Source organism: Narcine bancroftii, unplaced genomic scaffold (assembly GCF_036971445.1).
Source record: "Narcine bancroftii isolate sNarBan1 unplaced genomic scaffold, sNarBan1.hap1 Scaffold_303, whole genome shotgun sequence".
Classification (NCBI taxonomy): Eukaryota; Metazoa; Chordata; class Chondrichthyes; order Torpediniformes; family Narcinidae; genus Narcine; species Narcine bancroftii.
In genome coordinates this window covers 34930-56813 of record NW_027212040.1, presented here as the reverse complement: position 1 = coordinate 56813, position 21884 = coordinate 34930, and the positions used below count along the sequence as shown (strand labels likewise).

Here is a 21884-nt window from a genome sequence, read left to right as displayed (position 1 = left end):
CTAAATGGTTTGCGTATTATCCTCAAATCATGGCCCCAGGTTCTGGATTTTCCCATCCTTGGAAACATCCCATCTGCATCCATTCTGTCCAGTACTGCCAGAATTTTATATGTCTCTATGAGATCCCCTCTCAATCTTCTAAACTCCAGCGAGTACAATCCCAATTTCCGCAATCTTTCCTCATAAGTCATTCCTGCCATTCCTGGTATCAGCCTGGTGAATCCCCTCTGCACTCCCTCCATAGCAAGAATGGAGGTTTATGAAGGAGGAAGGGTCTAGTTTTTATTTTGCTTGGAATTGATAGGTCAGCACAACATCGAGGTCCGAAGGGCATAACTGTTCGACGTTAACCTGCTGGTCTTTTAGGACATGGAGATGTGGGTGAGGGAACGCTGCCCACCGGCCTATTCCAGGTTGCTGAGAGATGCACTGAGGCTTGGCGCAGCCAACACGAGGGAGCTGTGGGTAAGGACTCTAATCCTCCGGGTCTTGAGGGGCGGAGACTAAGGGGAACCCCTTCAACCACAGAGTGCAGGGAGTAACCACAAGGTGTCAAAGTGGTGGAATGACGCTAAACAGAGAACGTGTGCAGTGAAGGGAATATAGGCATGCAACACGAGGATGAGAAAAGACATGGAACAGTTGTCCTCTTGGTCAATAATTTTAGAATAAAGTTAATTTTGGGGTGAAAAAGAGAAAAGCCCGAACTCAGTCACCTTTGTTTCATGAGATACATTCTCCTATCCAGGAAAGCTCCTCTGTACCCGTTCAAATTGAACCCGAGGAAACTGTATTCATGGTGGAAACCTCTGCAAACACACAACTGGACCTACGCACAGAGAGACAAATGATACACGTGCAGTCCCTCCCAAAAAAGAAATAAATTCTGTTGAATCAATAGCAGAGTCATGGAGTCTTTGACTGAGCCGATCATCCATCATTCTCCATTCTCACTGCTCGCAGGAAGAATCTGTTTCTGGGCCTGGTGCTCCTGGCTCCGATATTCCTCGACCTCTTTCCTGATGAGAAGAGCTGCCAAATGCTGTGGGCAGGTGGAAGGGATCCTCGACGACGTTGACAATGAACCTGGTTTATCCCATTGATATTTGGGATGGGTGGGTTGGGGGGAGAGAGTCCCCATGATCCTATCTGCCACTCGTGGTCCTGTTGATCATTTAAAAAAAAAATTTATAAACTTAAAACCACAACAAATTCACACTATTAATAATAATGTTCATCTAATGTGTGGCATCTATAAAAGAAAGAATAAAGACACCACACCCCACCCCCATCCCCAATATCCTAACCCCTCCCCTTCTCGCCTCAACAGAAGTGTCTGTTACTTTAAAGTTTCATTGAATAAACGGAGGCCTTCAGGTGAAGGGGTGTGTCAGGGTTTCATGTAAATATCCACACCCACCCTTGGTAAATATGGGCTCCATATTCTTCTGACATATCAAGTTGGAGTGGCCTGTTAACCGAGACACGAGCCACTACACTAGAGAGCCGACAAACACGCTGACAGCGCAGACCCCGTTGGGGCCAATGCCCTTCATCCCAGGGGAAGACCCACATGGTGGGAAACAATGAGCAACGGGAGGATCGCCTTCCAACCCGATGCTGAAGCTGCCTGTTCAAGCAACTTATCTTCCACTTCCACTTCTTGGGTGCATGTCAGTCTTTCCAGACTTAGCGGGAGCGCGCCTGCTACAGTGGTGACCTCAGCAGGACCCAGCCCTTCAGTTGGACGTGAAGATCACGGTCCAGGCGGCTCTTCAGATGGTTTGGTTGAAGCTGTCAACGTTCTGGATGTCGCAGCCACACGTGGGGTTCAAACAGGCCAAGGACCAGTTCCACCTCCAGGAGATCACCGCTGATGACATCCATTACTCCTCCATGATGTTCTTGCTCATCAGGACATGGCAGCAAGGCTCATCGACTTCCGACATCAGCCTCCCGAGCAAGGCAAATAGGATGCCCTCAAGGAGCTCTTAACCCGCACCTTCAGCCCACGCCTTCATCCTCCACCTCATTCTGTTCCTGCTCTCACTGTCACATGGCCCAGACAGTCAGCCCAACATGACTCCCTTTGTTCTATTTCTTTTCAGCTCTCACCAAATGCCCTGGACCCACTTTTCAGGAACTTTTCCCTCTTCCTCCCTATGTCATTGGTATCTCCATGTACCACAAACTCTGGCCCACTTTAGGATGTCTTGAACACCAGTAGCAACACCACAGACACTGGAACCAGGGAGGCACCACCTGGAAAAGGTCCAGGGTCCTTGTCCAACAGTCTTTTTCCTGAGCATCCAGGCAGCAGAGAAATATCAATGGTTGCTCAAAGCAAAATCCTCATTGCGGTGCCCACCAACAAGTTGAGGCACAAAGGTTTGTGGGTCTTTTGGGTTACTGGTGCCAACATATTCCCCATTTCACCCTGCCCCTCCATCTACTGTACAATGTTGCCCAGAAAAAAAACTCTCCGCTTCATTGAAGACCTGAACAACAAATGGCTTCTTAAATGGCAAAACACACTGTTGAACACCACTGCCACTGACCACAAGCACCCCCCAACCCCTCAAAACTGGAAGACCCTTTGAATGACTTGTCTCTGCCATGAAGACAATGGCCTAGTGGAGCCTCGAGCAAAAGAGGCAAGGTCGCCGAGTCCCACACAGCTTCTGGTTCAATTCCCTCCTGGAAGCTGCCTCCCGCGACTCCCCATCTGAGTGTCAGATGCTCGCCTGCTCACCACAGAGAACCAGATGGCAGCAGAGACAGTCACACTCCAGCCACACTTCCCCAACATGTGATGGGTTAAATCTGCGGATGCCACTCACAGCGGACCAAAGAAGTGGTACATGGCAGACCGCACAGAGGCCGGGCCCGAATGGCTGAGCCACTTGCAAGAACAGATCATGTCCTGCCCGAAAGTGACAGCCTCCCACCTGAATGACCCCGAGAAGAGCTTGGCACCATGGCCTGGGGCAAACCGTTCAACATCCTCAATGCTGGACAGCAGGAAAAAGCTTGGTTTACTGAGGGCTCCGGCTGATGGAGGTGCGAAAAACAGCGGTGTAAGGTGGGAGCGCTCCAGCCCACCACAGATAAAGTACTGACACAAGAGGGTGAGGTGGAGGGGAGAGCCAACTGTCCAAGCTGGCAACTGTGGCACTGATCCGAAAAGGGACAACCAGGCGGGCCCAGGAGCCTCTTTTCCGATTAGTGCCACAGGATTTCTGGGCTGTGCCAAACAGCACGTCAGTGTGGATGGGTCGGCGGCAGGAAACAGGGAGGCAGATCCATGGATGCCTGCTCTGAGGACAACAGCACTGGCAGATCTTCTGAGAGGTGGAACAACAAAAGAATAGTCAGGGTCCATCACGTGGATGGACACACGTCTAGGAAAACCGCTGAAGTTGACGCGATGCCACTGTGGACTGAGCTGCTCAAATATGCTCTGCCACTATTTTCCCCAAGCAGAGTGACCCCGGAGCCTTGGCAGCATTGGTGCATCATAAATGTGGGCATATGGGGGAACTATGATGGACAGAGGATCTGGGGGTCTCATGATGTTGCAAGAACTGTGATGGCCATATGCCCTATTTGTCAGCAATTAAAACCAAGGGCCACATTCGCTGGGGTTCGGGAGCTGGCCAAGTCTGATAAATTGACCATATCAGGCCTCTCCCCTGCCAAAATAAAAAGTGATATGTTCTCACGATGGTCAGCACATACTCGGATATCTTGCCAGCGGGCCAATCAAGCACCATTTAAGCGTGCTCCATATGTGGAATACCCTATCGGGTAACGTCCGACCAGCAATGGGTGGTGACGCCAAGTATTTGGGGCCACCTGCATATCCCCTACCACCCACAGGCATCCAAGATCAATGAGTGAATGAATGACCTGTTCAAGGTATCGTATGTGACAAGTTGATTGTCAAGTCTTCTCTCCACGAGTGGTTGCAAGTGTATCGATTAATCCAGCGAGTTTGTGTCTGTGTGTGTCTTTTACTCCTCATGCGACTTCACTACATGTCAATAAAAGACAACTGTGTTCAAATTCTCCACCCTTGGGACCCCTCGAATCAGTTTCACACACATAATAATTGGTGCAGTGAGCAGGGTCCTTTGAGTTCTGACTGAACACAGCTGCAGTGGAGATGCTTTGGAATCGGGACAGGAAATCTAGTGCAGGCAGGGAGAACAAGAACTGCGGGTGGACTGACATGGGTGCAGGGTTGGGGAGCTTGGCAAGCATGCTGGCGGACCACGGCAAACTGGTAGACTGGTCCAAGCTCCTGGATCCACATCTTGAGAAAATAGGTCACCACGTGTTGTCCCACTTCAAGAAGTCAGGGTTCCCAAAATTTAAGGGGAATCAGAGGGTGCCTTTTGACTGCCAGTGTTTCTCCTGAGAAACCAATGTGAGATCATAGAAAGGAAAGATTTGGAGAGGGCCCAGGAAAATAAGGAGATAAAGGTGGTCCAGCAGTGCTGCTGTGCACTGCAGGAGGCAGCACAGACTCCCCCAACCTGAGCCACTGATGTCAAGATGAGAGGGACAGAGGTAGCCAACAGGCATGCCGATCAAGGTCAGACTCCCCACCCCCCACACCCCCAGTGAGTGAGTTTGTACTGGCCATGGAGCGATTAGCCAAGGCCATTTCCCAGGATTCAGGCATTAAAGGTTTCAGAACAGGCCAGGAAGAGCATGAAATCAATTTATTTGCAGAAGTTGTTCTGATATATCTGACAGACCCGACACACTCATTGCCCAAGTTGTGCTCCACCCTGGAGGACTATGGGGAGATCTCTGGGTGTAAGTTCTTTTGGGATATGTGCAAAATCATGTCACTTAGGAAGGGGGATTAGAGCCAATGTCAAGAAAATAGTCAACAAATGTGGAGGAAAAATGGAATCAAATATCTAGGAGTTAGAATAGATAACAACGAGTAATTTAGACCAGCTGAATTATTCTCCCCTTGCTTGGGGAAATTGAGGAGGATTTAAATGGTTGGATGTCCCTGCCCATTACACTAGTGGTGTCACAGAGAGGGGAGGTGTCACAGAGGGGGGAGATGATGACACAGAGGGGGTGATGATGTCACTGCATGGGGCAGCCATAGCTGAGTCGTGCCATGGCACAGCAATATGCGAAAGATGCCTCTCCTGGAAGGGGATTCTGGCCTGCATGTCGGAGTAGGACTCTGTCTCATGCCAGAGACCCTCTGATCAACAGAGTTGTGTTTGGAAGCACCCTGCACCAATGGGTGAGATAAAGAGCCTGTTACAGGCTCCCCTACTGGGACAGAGCCTCCTCTGGCACCATCCTTCACCCAGTGTGGGCGGAGAGAATGGAGGCTGCATTTAATCCCCTATCCCCATCCTGAGTGCAGGGCACTTTATGAGGCAGCTGGAGGGGACTGGGGAGGGGAGAAAAATGGCATGTGAGGGGATACAGGGATGGGGTCTATCGGAGTGGAGGGGAGAACGAAGGAATGGGATTTCATCAGGGGCTAATGTCAAGGGTGATTGGATCAGAGGTATGGGACATAGGGTTGAGCTGGGGGGATGGGGTGCGAGGGGACGGAAGGCACTTGGGAAACCATGGGGGTGGTGTTGGGTGGGGGATCAGAGTGTGGTAGAGGAATCGGGGCAGGGGAGAGTGTGAGGTGTCTGAGGGAGAAGAGAAGTTGCGAGGGGGATGGAAGGTAGACCTTTCAACAGAAATGGGACAGAGCTCCCCCTCCACCTGGAATGGGATCTGTCCACTGAGAGACAGGACCGCTCCTCCACCCACCCCCACCCCCCCAGGGTTACAAGATCCCTTCCACCCTTGCATACACCCCCACACCCCCCAAACCGGGATAGGATTCTTTCCCCCAGTGGACCTGGATCAAGGTGCTAGAAAGTGTTTCTGCTGCGGCGGACCCAACAGAGTTGAGTGACGAAGCATGGGTCTATCTCCGCACCACCTGCTCCCTCATGCGACGAGGTCTCGCTTGCATCATGGAAGATCACGGTGTTGCTGAGCTTCTGGGAATGTGGAGGGCTTCTGCTAAACCCGTGGTGGGGTTCAGAGTGCTTCATCTCCCCGGGACGTGCTCTCATGGAGGGAGGGTTGTAGACAAAGTGAACGGCTGCGGAACTGGCCTCAGTCTGAGGAGAGTGATCAAAGAGTGACCTGGGGTGGCAATATTTCTACTGAGAGGCTGGAAAGAACCACCAGAGGATCAATTCTGACATTTAGGTGATCCTTGGAAGGGAGTTAGAGGGAGGGGTAGAGACTAACTTGGACAGCAAGGCTGGGTTGGGATAAATGACCTGTTGTGTACCCTCTGGGTGTGTAAATGCTGCTGCTTCTGCCCCAGAGGACATGGCAATAAGGTCACAACAGAGGTGGCCACACCGTGTCATGGACCCAACGTCCCCAAGGTGGTGTCCTGCACAGATGATAAAATCATCGACAATGGATCTTTCGGTGGGGTGTACCAGGCAAGGCTGGTGGACTCCGGAGAGCTGATTGCCATCAAGAAGATCTTGCAGGACAAGAGATTCAAGGTGAGGGGGAGGAGCAGTTGTGTGGAAATGGAAATCCCTGATATTTAACTTTAGGCCTACAGCACGTTCACAGGCCCTTGCGACACATGAGCCTGTTTCACACAATTACACCCAATTGACAAACACCCCAAACACATTTTTGAAGGGTGGGTGGAAAGAGGAGCATCTGACAGAGACCAAGGCAGCCATGGGGTTTGGAAACAGCGAAAGTCACACAAACCTACAACAGCACCCCCCTCCCCACACACAACCCCCCACCCCACACACACACACACACACACACACACACACACACACACACACACACACACACACACACACACACACACACACAGCTGGCAAATATCAGAGATTTTCTGCAAATTAATTGTTTAGTAGAAGCTGGGAAAATAATCATAAAAACTGAAATGATACTTCATTGAACCCCCTGATGAGTCCCCACTCCAGCGACACGAAAAGTCCCCCCCACTGACTCTCGAAAAGTCCCCCACTTCGGCCTCCCTAGGAGTTCCCCACCTCTGACCTCTTGACGAATCTCCTCCCCGCCTCCCCCCTCAACTTGGACAAGTCGCCCCTCAGGGCCCCGACCCATCGCCCAACCTTGCTGATGTTCCTCTCTCGCCATAGAACCGCAAACTGCAGATCGTGCGAAAGTTGGATCACACCATCATCGTCGCTCTTCTCAACTTCTACTCCTCTGTAGTCAAGGTAAGATCCACCTGCACCCACCCCACCCCCACTCTGATGCATTTCATTTGCTGCTACCTTCCCCTTTCCTTCAATCGATCTGTCTCGGTGCAGCCTCTCTGTTGCCTCCATCCTGCCCCTCTGACCAGTGCCGACTCTTTGACGCTGGCTGCCCTGCTCCTCACCCATTAACTCATGACCTCTTGCCATTTCAATTCCAGACAGCAGCAGCCAAGACCACAAGACAAAGTCGCCAAATTCGGCCACTCAGCCCCTCCAGTCTGTTTCCCCAATTCATTTCACGAATGTATTTTCCCCCATAACTCACTTCCACAGAACCTTTTGGTGCCCTTCCAAATCAACGCCTGCTCTGAATCGTCCCAACAACTCAGCCTCCACATGTTCGACCCCAGCCAACACCCGGCTGCAAACATGTCTCATCTTGAAACGTCAATGGTTTTTCTGTCCCGGTGAATCCTTGCCTCACTAGGGAGGGCGGTCAGAGCTGCACATTTTGTGCAGCCTCACCAGAAGCCGAATGATGGGGCAGCAGACGGGTCCACTACGGCCTGTTGACGCTCTGCTCGCTGAGCCCTTGGATTCATGCCATGTTGTGTTGAGCAGTGGGGGCATCAGGCCAACAGAGAGCAGGAGGGGCTGGCACTCCAGTTGGGAGAGGCACGGGGTGTTGGAGGGTAAATCCAGCTGACATGTGTGTATTGTGTCCAAGAGAAAGAGGAGGTTTATTTGAATCTGGGTCTGGACTATGTTCCCGAGACGGTTCACTACATGGCCCAGCACTTCAACAAGGCCAAGCAGCCCATTCCCATGATCTACATCAGGTGGTTGTGGGTCTGGGTGGTCAAGTTGTCCACTGGGGCAAGCTTGGATGGTGGGGTTGGAGGATATGAAGGAGTTTACTGGCTAAGTCTCGCTGGGGACTGGATATCGATGAAGGGTGCATGAGGGTCTCAATGGGTATTGGTGAGGAGAGAAAGGGTAGTGAGGGGAGAGGGGTGGAGAGGATGATGAGGATGGATGTTGATTGGCAGGGAAGGGCCCTTCACCCACCTCCCCTTACCCTCAGGATCCAGACCCGGCCAGTGTGGAGGCAGAGTGGGTCATGTTATATCGTTGTGTTGCCAGATGTTCATGTACCAGCTGTAGCAGAGCATGGCCTACTACCATCCTCAGGGGGTTTTCCATTGAGACATCAAGCCCCAGAAGATGCTGGTAGATCCCGAGATGGCCTTCTTATTGCTCCTTTATTTCGGCAGGTAGATCTACCCGTGTCTGCCCGTTCACCACCTCAACGCAGTCCTGATCCCTCTCCCCAACACGGCCTTGTCCCCTCCCCACCAGCTCTCACCCCTCCCCCACCAGCTCTCTACCCTCCTCCCTCTCCCAACTTGCCCCTTCCACAGCTTAATAACTTATTCTAAATAAGATTGTGGGGGGCTTTGATGGAATGAACAGCCAGAAACCTTCCCTAAAGTGTCAGGTGCAAATCTCAGAGAGCATCCGCTTCAGGTGAGGGGAGATTTTTTTTATGCAGAAAGTTGTGAGAGCTTTGAATGCGTCACCGGAGAAAGTGGGAGTGGTTGGTAGAATAGGTACATATAAAAGTCTCTGAGACGAGCATGTGGATGTAAGGGAACAGAATTTTTACATGATAGAGGAATTTGGGGATATGGCAAGAAGGCAGGGTAGGTCGAGTTAGGTCATAAATTAGATCAGCCATGATCGTATTGAATGGCGGAGCAGGCTCGATAGGCCATTTTTGTCCTACTCCTGTTCCCACTTCCTATGTTCCTATGGGTGTGGTACAGGTAAAGGTTGTGGAGAACATTTACAAAGGTCAGTACAGCCTTTATGGGCCAAAGGGCCTGTACTGGGCAGCAATGCTTGATGTTCTAATGGATGCGGAAGCTCTGGGAAGGGGTAAGGGAGGGACTGGCTAGGAAGTCTGCAGATGCTGGGGCCGAGGGCAATGCCCAAACATGCTGGGGAAACTCATGGATAGTTTTGTGAGGAGCAGGTCCTGCTTCACGAGTCAAATTGAGTTTTTCGAGGACGTGTCAACGGAAATAGATGAAGGTCAAAGTCTGTATGTGCTGCACGAGGATTTTAGTAAGGTGCTTGACAAGGTCCCCACGGAGGCCTCATTCAGAAAGTCTGGAGGCATGGGATCCATGGACCCTTGGCTGTGTGGATTCAGAATTGGCTTGTCTGCAGAAAACAGAGGGTAGTAGTAGATGGAACAATGACTAGTGGCTCTCCAAAGGGATCTGCTCTGGGACCCCTGCTCTTTGTGATTTTTATGAATGATGATGGGAGTGGAAGGGTGGGTACGTCAGGGGATCACACAGAGGTAGAGATGTTGTAGACAGTGTAGAAGGTTGTCATAGGTCATCCAGTTTGCAGAGAAGTGACAGATGGAGTTCAATCCTGTAAATCAGATGTACTTAAATAAGCAACTGGTCCAGGTTTATTTCCAGAGTAATTTTCAAGGGCACGAATAACAGTTATTCCAAAGATGGTTGGAGACCCATTAAAAGTAGCTTCATATACACCAATATCTTCATTGAATGCGGATTACAAGAATGTGTGGGCAGAGCACTTGGTTAATGGCAGGATTATGAACAGTGTGCAGGACTGAGATATATTTAGATCCTGCGCCATAAATCGCTCAAAGTTGCTGTGCAAATTGAGAGGGAGTTTAAGATGGTGTATTGTGTGCTGGCCTTCAGGAGTCAGTGGATTGAGTTCAAAAACCAAGAGGTATCGTTGCAGATGTATAAAATTCTCGTCAGACCACACTTGGAATATTGTGTGCATTCCTGGGGCGAGAATACCAGAGGACGTCTAAATAAGGTGAGCTGAGGGAAATTTAGGCAAGACGTGAGGGGTACATTTTATTCACACAGAATGTAGTGGGTGGCTGGAATGCATTGTTGGGGTAGTAGCGGAGGCTGGTCCAAAAAAGGCATGAAAAGGATTTTAATATGGACAGGAATTCAAGAAAAATGGAGAGTACTGGTGTGAGGGAGGGGAGGGTAACATTGTTGTGGGGTAGGTTCAGATGGATCAGCTGAATGGTCTCGACTGATCCATCCATGATTGTCTAACATCTTGCTGCCATATCGTGGAGAACCAGGGTGTTGCCTGATGGACACACGTTGCTCTGAGCTCTGCAGAGAGAGATCGTGGTTTTCGCCAAAACAGACTTCCTCAGGTAAAGCAGAGGAAGGGGAAAGGCTCCAGTGTTCAGCGGTAGGGGGGATGATGGGGAAAGAGTTGGGACCCTCCAAAGTCATTGTGATCAGGCCTCAGAGGCAGTATCTCTATCACTCGTATTTCTCTTCCCAGGAGAAGGAGCGATCTCAGAGACAAGACACGAGTCCAGAGAACCTCGCATCCCAGCTGAACAGAGGACGGACAACATCATGATGGCCTGAACCCCTCCCCGTCGTATCCCTCTGGCCCTGCCAACCCCATTCCCTGCCTCTTCCATGTCCCTTCACCCACTTCCCCTCTTCTCCTCTACCCCTCCTCCATCCCAACCCCCTCCCGCTCACCTTCCCCTTCTCCTGCCCTCACACCTATGCCCTAACCCCAGCCCTCCACTCTTCACCTCCCCCTTCCCCTCCGCCCTTCCCTTCCCCTTTCCCCCTCCCCTTCCTCTCCCCCATCCCCTCCCCTAACCCTCCCCCTTCCCCTCCATTTCTCCTCCTCCCCTTCCCCTCCCCCTTCCCTTTCCCCTTCCTACCCCTAACCTAGGGGAAGGAGGGGGAGGGGAAGGGGGTAGGAGAGTGGAAGGGGGTAAGGGTAGGGGTTGTGGTAAGGGGTAGGGTAGGGGGTAGTGGTAGTGGGTGCGGGGATGGGGAAGGGGTAGGAGGTAGGGTTAGATGAAGTGGGTAGGTTGTAAGGTATAGGGTAGGGATAGTGGTAGGGGGTGCAGGTATGGGGAAGGGGTAGGGTTAGGGGAAGGGGGTAGGTTGTGAGGGATAGGGTAGGGGGTAGTTGTAGGGGGTGTGGGTATGGGGAAGGTGTAGGAGGTATGGTTAGGGGAAGGGGATAGTTGTAGGGGGTGCGGGTATGGGAAGGGGTAGGAGGTTAGGGGAAGGAGGTAGGTTGTAAGGGATAGGGATAGGGTTTAGTTTAGGGTTGGGGAAGTTGGGTAGAGTTAGGGTTAGTGTTAGGAGACATGGGGTAGGGCTATATCTTGGTTTATGGTTAGGTCTATAGTTCAGGGAAGTGGGCTTGTGTTAGGTATAGGGGAAGGGGGTAGGAGCAGTGGGGTAGAGGAGGAGTGAGGTTTGGGGTTAGGGGATGGTGGGTAGCATTAGGGTTGGGGTTAGGGGGTGGCATAGGCGTAGGAATAAAGTTAGGGTTAGTGGATGGGGTGGGGGTAGAGTTAGGGGACGTGGAGTGGTGGTAGGGGGTATCGGTAGTGTTAAGGTTAGGTTTAGGATTTTGTTAGGGGTTAGGGTTAGGAGTAGGAGGAAGGGAAGGGGGAGGGGAATGGGGGAGGCGAGCGGGGGACGGGAACTGGGGACTGGAAGGGGGAGGCGATGTGGGAGGGGAACGGGCAGTGGAAAGGGGAGGGGAACGGGGTAGAGGAAAGGGGAGGTGAACGGTGGACGGCATCCCTAGCCCCTCCCCTCCCCTTCCCTTCCCCCGCATTTCCCCTGCCTCTCCTCTCCTCCTTCCAGAAGAAGCTGGGCCTCTTTCCGTCCAGAACCTCCCTGTGGTTTCAGAGCCTCCGTTTCAGGAAGTGCCTTCGACGCTTGCTGCTGGACCATCTTGTCTCTTGATTCATTCTGTACCGTTGATATTAAATTTAAAAATGATTGGGTTTTTTAAAGCTTGAACTCAAAAGCTGGTCCAGATAGACAAAACAGAAACAGGCCCTTCAGCCCCTCTCTCCTGCTAGCTGAGCTGTTGTAATCAGTCCATATTCCTCTCACCCTTTTCATTCTTAGCTCCCATCCAGCTCATGTTGCCTTGTCAATCGCACGGCCTGTGGGAAGAAGCTATTTCCCTCCCTGGCTGCTCTGCTTTTATTCCTCCATATCTCCTTCCTGATGGCAGGGCGACAAAGATGCTCTGTGCTGGATATCTATGAGTCTATTTACAGAGCCCATCCCTGCAATCAATCAGGGGACCATTGCCTTGAGGTGGCACCCATGTTGCCTCTCCCTCAGCACTCTCAGAACACTACTGCACCCTCCTTCCCCTCCTTTCCCAGGTTTCAGTAACCCGCTGACAATTCCAGTCAGCTGCCATGTCTATACCCTGCCCCACCTAAACCGCTGGATCGACCAGCGCCTTCTCCCCTCAAGAGTTCGAGGAATCCACTCTCTCGCAATGTCCTGCTATCGAATGCCCTGCATCCTCCTTCCCACTTGGTTCCTCCTGTTATCAGGCGCCTGGATGGACCCCACCCTGTTGAAACTACCCGTGTTCTCACTGATCTCTCTGCGCCTCTGCCCTCCATCCAGGGGTCTTGGATTTCTTGTGGGGGTGGTGGAGAACAAAGCACCAACTTAAGGAGATGGGGAGCAGTACAAAGGCCCCCAGGTCCAGGAGACAGGGAGAACCACAGAGATACCCATCTCTGTCATTCGGGTAAAACCTGATTATCAGGTGCAATGTGCAAGGAACTTTCGGTCCTGCTGCACGTGAGCCAGGTTTGGCCCATCCCCACACCACCACCCTGTCAATTCCCAAAACAAATTTCCTATTCATGTGAGGGTCCAAAATGGATAGAGTCTGGAGAAGGACCGTGTACATCGTCAATCAATGGGGACAAGGGTGTAACCAGCATGGCCATAAATGTGTGTGGCTGTGCTTGCAACCAAAGTGCAAGGGCACCAAATGCTGCTGTGTGCTGAGGTTCTACCTGACTTAGGTGTTGCGAAAGATTGGCCTGTCCCTGGTGCTGCACAATGTTCCAGTCAGCAAGACTTTGCCCCTTTACCTTCCTGGGAACGGTTTCATAGACAAACACATTTGACCACAAAGCCATCAGGCAGTGGTCAGCAGAGAATGTCTGACACAGAGACTCTAGGACTAGATGGGATACTGCGGGGTGGTCCACGGAGCAGAGCATCCAGAGACAGACATCCAGAACTGCTGGAAAACCAGAAACTCAGTGAAAGATGCCCTTCAGTTTGCCTGAAACCCAGATCGGAGTAGCAAACACTAGAAGACATCTGTCTAAAGCAAAGGGAGGAAGATTTAGGGGAGATATCAGGGGTATTTTCTTTTACCCAGAGTTGTGGGTGTCAAGAATGCCTTGCCAGGAGTAGTGATGAAGGCCAAAACATTAGGGGCATTTTAGGGGTTCTTAGTTACATTGAGGGGCTGAGACCAAGGAGGATATTCTCCAACAGCAGAGGGTGGCAGTAACCACAATATGTCAAAGTGGTGGCAATGAAGCTAAACAGAGACCATCTAATGTGACTGTGCGCCTGGCTGCGGGAATTTGGACTTACTATATAAACCTTGCTAAGTGCTAGTTCAGGTTGGAAACGTTCGACTTCCTTGGGGGTCAAATCAACAGGCACGGAACTAAACCCTGCTTGAAAAGATAGAGTTTGTTAAGTGCTTCCTCAAACCCCACATAATGAAGGGGCTGCAAGAATTCACTGGTACGATTAATTTTTATCACCGATTCATACCGGTAGTGGCCAACATCATTTTTTTTGTTTTTAAACTTTATTTAAGATTTTATAACATGAATAACATATAGAATTACATTTAAAAATTAAGAACAAAATAATAAAATTACAATACAGTATCAGTAATCTAAATAAAGTATACCCTCCCCAATAATTATTACACATTAATAACCCAACTCAAATTAGTCCAACCCCCCCTTCCCCCCAATATAAAGAGTGAAGAATTAATAAAGTTAATAATATATGTGAGAAAAAAACCCACTTACAAAAAAAACCAAAAACATAACCGATTAAAATACTAACAAAAAGAAAAGTAATTAATACTAAGATATCAGACTTAAAAAACATATTTAAATCAAACTTAAATGCATATATTTAACAGAGTTAAGATGAAACATATAATTAATAAACTTAAAATAAAAAATTAGTAAAATTAGTAACATTGTCTATCAAAAATTCTGAAACAATAATCAATTCTTTAAAAAAAATTGTAGCATGAGAAAAAAAAAGATGAACAATAAAACTTTCTCTATAGAGATAAACCTTCACCAAATATCAACTAACTTCACATCTAACATCATATTAGTCACATAAACTGCCATCTTAAAACAAAATTCCAACCTCATTAAACATTGTACAATTCAAATTTGGTACTCTTCCACCATTTTTCCCTTTTAACCTTGAATAATTACCCAATAAAAGCTCCAATACCACATTTAAATATCCCCAATCATTACGTTAAAATTCAGATATCCAAATAATAAAAATACATCTACAACGAAATCTATATCTTCAACAAATAGAGCATAAGCCACAAACAAAATTCAAGCCTCATTAAGAATTGTACAATTCAATTTATAACTTTCACCATTATTCCCTTCGTTCTATAACTAAAATAGCAAAATAATATGCACCTGAATTACCACTCCTTTCACCTTAAAGTTAAAGAAAAAATATTTAAAAAAAACTTATCCATCCCATTCACATTTAAATTTCAAATATTCCTGATCTACTGAATAAACTTTACAAAAAAAACCACATGAATTTTTAGTTTTTTAAACAATCAAATACTTACTTATGCTTTTTTTTATAAACACAAAAGAAAACCCTTAACTCTTTAATCTAATAATACAAAAAAAGGAAAAATAACAGGTAGCAGGTTAAAAATACCCCCTCCCGTCTAAACCACGCAATGCGATAACTCCCAAAAAAAATGGGTGTGAGATAACTCACACGTAGCAGATGACTTTCAGGAAATAGTGCCCATCCAGTTCTCTCCCCCAACTCTCACTTCATCTTAAACTAACATCATCATTATTTAATATTCCTTTTTTAAAAAAAAATTTAAAAAAAAGAACAACTCTTCTTTTAATCAGCTCCAACTGCCGAGTCACCATTACAACCATTCCTTCTTGGAGCACGGCTCTTTTCTTCCATCTCTTGTCTCCTTAGAGATCGCGGCGACTACGTCTCTGTTGAAACCGAGTAATTGGCAGCTCTTGAGCAAATGCTATAGCTTCCTTTGGAGAATCAAAGAAATTTGGTTGGCAACCATCTTGAAAAACCTTCAAAACAGCTGGATATCTAAAGGTTGCCTTATAACCTTTCTTCCACAACAACTCTTTAGCAGAATTGAATTCCCGTCATTGGAACATAACTTCTTGACTCAAATCTGCATAGAAGAAAACTCGATTATTTTGAATCATCAAGGGTGATTTTCTCTGTTGTGCATTTCTAATTGCCACTCGTAAAATTATTTCTCTGTCGTAATAATTCAACCAACAAACCAAAACAGGTCTTGGACTTTGACCTGAAATAGGTCTTCTACGCAAGGCTCTGTGAGCACGTTCCAGTATTATATCTTCCGGGAAATGTTCTTGACCCAGCACCTGCGGAATCCATTCAGTAAAACATTTTCTTGGGTCTGGTCCCTCCATTCCTTCCGGCAAACCAATAATCTTTATATTGTTCCGTCTGGATTGGTTTTCCAAATAATCAATCTTTTTCACCAAATCTTTATTTTGAGTTTGTAAGTCTTTGACCATTTTGGTCACATCTGAAACATGATCTCGTATTTCGTATATATCTTCTTCACACGAATTAAATTTATCTCTCACTTCAAGCTTAAAAGCTCCAAACTCAGCCATCTGTTGAGAATGTATTTTCACCACAGAGTATTAAACCTAGTACCAAGTTCAGTCATAATCTTGGATAATCCCTGCATTGTATAAGATCATTTAGATTCAAGATTCACAAGAATCTTTTCAATTGGAAGAGATTCTGGCTCAACAGATTCCTGCTTCTTCTGCATAACCAAAGGGTCTTCTTTTGCTTCCTTCATTCTGGTTGCCTTCCTTGTAGTATAGCTGCGTGTGGAAACCCCTGCCACAGCCTCTCCAGCAATGACTGGAGGACGCTGGCCGGGGTTTTCCCCATCCATCAAGTTGTATAGGTTCTTTTATCTCAAAAGGTGCAGTTTGCAGTGCCACCGCTACAGTTGACAAATGCCTTTCCCCAGCCGGTACTTCAACTGATGTTACTACAAGTGGTTCATTCATAACATTGCCGTCAGATGTTACTGCACATGTGCGAACCTGAGTAACTCTTTTTACTAAAGGCTGTTTGGCGCCCTCTTTAGTGGGCTCTACCGATGTAATATTGAACTCTACATCCGAAAGCTGTACCTTTCAAGATTGGATTGGCAAGAGTTGGGCGTAGTCCACAGATCTGACAGCTGCTGGGCTTCACGGTTGCATATGGTTCTGATAAAAACTAGGGATTGGCGGCCTTGCAGAGATGATCGTCCCCTGAACAATTCCACCGTGCCTGACTGATACAATATTCCAAATTTACAAGACTTCTCAGCAAACCTCCACGGCAAATATGTATTTGCTAAAATAGAATGGGGTCACGAGGCGAGGAAAACACGAGCAAGGCTTGGAAAGGGCAGCAATCAGGGGTTGAAGGCTTGTTAGGCAGCAGATGGCATTGGAAGGACAACAAATGCAGCTCACTTGCATTCAAGAGCTGCAGTCCACACAACAACGTTTTTTCAAATACATCACCGAAAAATGTGACAAGAAATCCACTCCCAAAATGGAATTTGCCACATTTACATCTGAAAAGCCACCCAAAAACATTGCAAGACAGAAATGAAGCATGAGTAACCTGTGGCCATGTTTGAAAAAGAGAATCATTTGTAGCTGAAAGAACACATGACATATTAGAAAGACTATGTTCCTCAGGGGTTGGAGGGACTGGCACCACTCCAAAGTGACAGATAATTTTGGAGTTTTACATAGAGATGGCAAACAAATTACCTACTCCAACAATTGCCTCGAATTGTTTCCATTTTCCTCAGTTGCCTTCGATAATCTCTCTCAAATGAGAACAAGATCCCAAGACAAAAGAACAGAACCAGGCCACCAGGCCCATTGAGTCTGCTCCACAAATACACACTGAGCTACTCTACACTCCTCCCAATTTCCAGCCTTTTCCCCATATCCCTTCATGCCCTCACTAATGAGATACTTGTCTATTTCTTGTTTAAATACTCCCAGTGATCTGGCTTCCACTGCTGTATGAGGCAGCGGTTCCACAGCTCCATGACACTCTGGTGACAGAAGTTCTTCCCAATCTCTGTTTTGGATGGATAACCTCTAATGTTCTTGTCCTCGATTCACCCACCAAGGGATACATCTTACCCGCATCCACCCTGTCTAAACCTTTCAAAATACAAAATGTCTCCATGAGCTTTCTTCTTTAATTTCCGATACCCCAATGAATACAACCCAAGCGCTGTCAAAGACTCCTCATACATTATATTTTGCATTCTGGGAATCATCCTCATCATTCTCCTCTGCACCCTCTCCAAAAACGTCACATCCTTTCTCAGATAGGGGGCCCAAAACTGAACCCAGTACTCAAAATGAGATCCCACCTGTGCCCCATAGAGCTTCATTAACACCTCTTTACGCTTGTACACTATTTCTCTTGATTTGAATGCCCACATAGCATTCGCTTTCTTCATTACAAATTTCACCTGGTCATTAATTTTTAGGTTTCCTTGCACATCCAAGGTCTGAATTTTCATCTCATCCAAATAGTATGCTTCCTGTTTATTTCCACTGCCAAAATGTACAACTGTACATTTCTCGGTGTTAAATCTCATCTGCCATCATTTTGCCCAGTTTCCTAATCTGTTTATATCCTTCTGCAACTTTACGGTTTCTACACTTCCTACTCTGTCCCCAATCTTGGGGACCTCCGCAAATTTGGCCACAAAACCATTTAAACCACAATCCAAATCATTAATTCCTTTTTCCTTGGAATATATCTATCCTGCATTCTTTTTATTACTGCCACATGCCATTCCAGAATCGATCATAACTGAACCTGAACATGTTTATTGTGATGAACGGCTTCTAATAAATGTTCTGGGTTTAATTTTTTAAAATCTCGTTGTGGCTCCTCTTCATCACCTCTTTGGAAGCTGAATTCACAAAATTTTCCATATATTTTTTCAGCAATAATTCTGTGGTGCAGAGGGTAACTAATCTTTCCTAGAGGTTAAAATTTGCATTTTGATTTTGTTGTCTCAACTGAACATTGTACAAGGTGAAGGCTGATTAAAATGGATTCAGTAATGATGGCCTTCAAACTTTGCATTATTGCTGTGGCTACACAGCTTGAATGATAAACTGCTGTTTCTACAGGGAATTAACTCATGGAAATGTTCTAAATACATTCATTGGAGATAGACCTCTGTGAAAAGTTTACTGCCCATTGGCAACAATCCTTGAAAAGAGATGAATCATCACCCAACAGAGCAGCCCAGGAATAGGCCATTTGGTGAACAATATCTGTGGTGACCATGATGCTCATTTAAATTAATCCCATCTGTCAGCACATGGTCCATACACATCACCCATTCCTTCTTGTTCATGTGCCCAACCAAATGCCTCTTAAATTATGGCGATTTCACCACTATCCTGGCTGTGTGGGCCCTACCCCCACCGCACTGTGCACAAACCTGCCTCACTTTTCTCCTTTTCCCCCTCTCATGTTCAATATAGGCATCGTAGTATTTTTACATCTCCCACGGGGGCGGGGGAAGAAGAAATCTACCTTCTCCAGGACTACAATAATTGGATAAATTTCAACCAGGCCATCACTCAGCTTCCAATGCTCCAGAGAAAACTATCCAAATTTGTCCAATCACTCCTCAGAGCCAATGCTCTATCCCAAGCAACCCCCTGATAAACTCCTTTTGTCATGCAGCAACTAGAATTGCAGAAAACACTCAAAATGTGGCCTAACCACATTTATACTTCATGCCCTGCTCAATGAAGAATAATTTCTTTAACGCTCTACACTTGTGTTGCCACTTTCAAGGAGCTCGCGCTTGCACCCCAAGATCCCTCATTGCAACACTACTACAAGTCCTCTCAAAGTGCATGGCACTTGTCTCGATTAAACTCCATCTGCCATTTCTCTGCCCACATTTATAAGTCATCTGGTTTAGAAGGGAAAATACGAGGGGAACTGGGTGAATTAACAGGAGAGAGAGAAAAATATGGGGGGGTGTGGGCAGGTTACATGAACTTGGAAAATTCCATATTCATACCATCGATTCACAAATGCAATAAGAGATGGTTCCTCTGGATTTGACATCACCCAGACAATGGAGGAGGCAGAAGACAAAGGTCAGAGTGGGAATGGAATGGAACTTAAAACAGCTTGCGACCATGAGCCAAGATGGCCATTGTGATCCAAGTGGAGGCATTCAGTCAATCTGTCATTTACTCTGGATTGGGTTTCCTGCCACAGAGGGCACGGACATGGTTGGAGGAGGTGACTGTGAAACATTACCCTGCATGAGAATCCCTGGATGGTGGTAACTGATGTAGATTGCAGGAGAAAATGCCTGAGGACTGGGAGGAATTAGTAATCTGTAATTATTTGAAAGATCTTACTGTAAGATTCATCACCAATGAGAAGGAAAGCAGCTTCACTCTATTCTCCCTCTCAGAAAGATTTAGTTGATAAACAAAACAATCTTTCAGCACAGCCAGGGGCAAAAGGGCTCTTAATTTAGTCTTGCAATCAACAGACTTTGAAGTTACCCACCGTAAATGACTCAAAATTCAATTCTAGATTCTCTTCTGGTGGAAGTATAAGAGCCAGTGGCTTGCTAAATCAGATGAGCCTTATTCTGAGTTTCCATTTTGACTTTCACACCATCAAATGCAAGCCCCAGTTTTTTATCCCCAAGTATTTTCTATCCTTACCCACTTTGCAACCACACCTACCTGAAATTGGAACAAACAACAGCTAATTTTAATATGTATAAATCATATACAAAATAATTTACCCACATTTTCACATCACTGTAGCCACTGAGGGATAACTTGTGCCCATCAGGATACTTCACCAGCCACTAAAGGGTGATATTTACCTTGGTGTTAATGACTCTGTTCCAGTGTTACTTTCAGACATAATGACATCTTCAACATGCACAATATTTATTTTCTTACTGACCAGAACTATAAAGCATTGTGTAAAAATGAGAAAAGCTCAAGTCAACCAGGAGATATAAACTTCTGATTGCAATGTTGTTGTGCAAATTTGCTACATTATTGAAGTCTCACAGAGCTTACTGTCATGATAATGAATATGTATGAGATGTACCGGAAATCACGTGGTATGAGAGGGAGATAAGAGCACAAGCAGGAGAACAAAGGAAACTGGAAGATAAAGACACTGAGAAGTTTACCTGATAAAACTTGTGTTTGATGTTTTATTAACTTCACATTTCGGGCCACAAATGTGACACTTATAACAGATATTCAAAATCAAGCAATAATAGAAATAACAGAATATTACAGCACGGTACAAGCCCTTTGGCCCACGATGTTGTGTTGATCTTGATATTTCTAACAAAAAAATAATACCCTGTAGGAGCTACTGAGATAGATGCTAAATAAAGACAAACACATACAAAGGTTGTCAATTCAAGACTGGTTTATTGCAGACATACACAGACCTTTTATTCCCTGCCTGTCAATGAGAATATTAGTAAACACCTTCCGGTCCACAGGACCAGCAGGTTAAAGCTAGGAGCCATTAGTGCCCCGTGCCTTTAGGCAGGGGCTTCATCTGTTCCACTCACTGTACTTTGGTGCCCAGCACTGTTAGCCCGCGATGTGTCAGGTAAGTCTGTGAACTGATGGTGGTGGTTTGTAATACTGCGCTGTGCATCCGCTACAACCCTGTTTTTATTTCACCTATGTATGCCTGTCTAAGAGTCTCTTAAATGCTCCTTATGTGATATTGTAATGGATAAATATATTTGAAGAATTTGGTAATATTTGGGATTTTGGTAAGATTTAGAGTAGGTTACATACATACACACACACATACATTTTAAAACATCTTATTTGAAAGACTGAAGAAATATTGAAGATCTCTGGAGAATGTTATTCACATTCACAAGTAGGTGTTAATAGAACTGATGTCATAAAATGAATGACCATTGTTTGAAAATGGAGCCAGGATGGCTTCAAGTACTTTTCTGCAGGGTGCTTAGAGGAAAGTCACACCTGGGTTTTGTTTATCTAACACTAGGTTAACCAGAAGAAAAAATTCCTGTTGTTTGGAATAAGAGGAATGGAACTCTGTAGTAGCTTGCAGAAAGACGGTACCATCTGGAAAACCCTAATTGGGCAAGGTTCATCAGTGAGACACTGAGGTGACTAATGGTGGTACCTCAGTTGTGGAAATCCTGGAACAACAAATCTCTCTCTAAAAACCCTACAAGACCTATACTGAGCGGTAAACATTTACCTTTTGAGCACCAAATCCTGGTGAAATTTATTCACATTCCATTCTGTGCACAGCAGAATTGCCTGCATCCAGAGAACTTGGAAGAAGGAGAAGTGAGATT

The 21884-nt window shown here is 46.7% G+C and overlaps 1 protein-coding gene across 3 annotated transcripts; it reads left to right on the top strand.

The window, feature by feature from the left end:
• The first annotated feature begins 5130 nt into the window (after positions 1-5130).
• On the top strand, positions 5131-11110 carry LOC138750913 (glycogen synthase kinase-3 beta-like). Of its 3 annotated transcripts, XM_069913041.1 has the most exons (4): positions 5131-5275; positions 6379-6566; positions 7194-7274; positions 10623-11110. In XM_069913041.1, exons 1-4 carry the CDS (start codon positions 5272-5274, stop codon positions 10701-10703), a joined length of 354 nt encoding a protein of 117 aa, XP_069769142.1. In that variant the 5' UTR covers positions 5131-5271; the 3' UTR covers positions 10704-11110. The 3 variants fall into 3 exon arrangements, 2 of the variants coding, with proteins under 2 accessions (XP_069769142.1, XP_069769141.1); XM_069913040.1 differs by lacking the exon at positions 10623-11110 and having other exon boundaries at positions 7194-8247; XR_011349598.1 differs by lacking the exons at positions 7194-7274; positions 10623-11110 and having other exon boundaries at positions 6377-6446.
• Positions 11111-21884: the final 10774 nt, after the last annotated feature.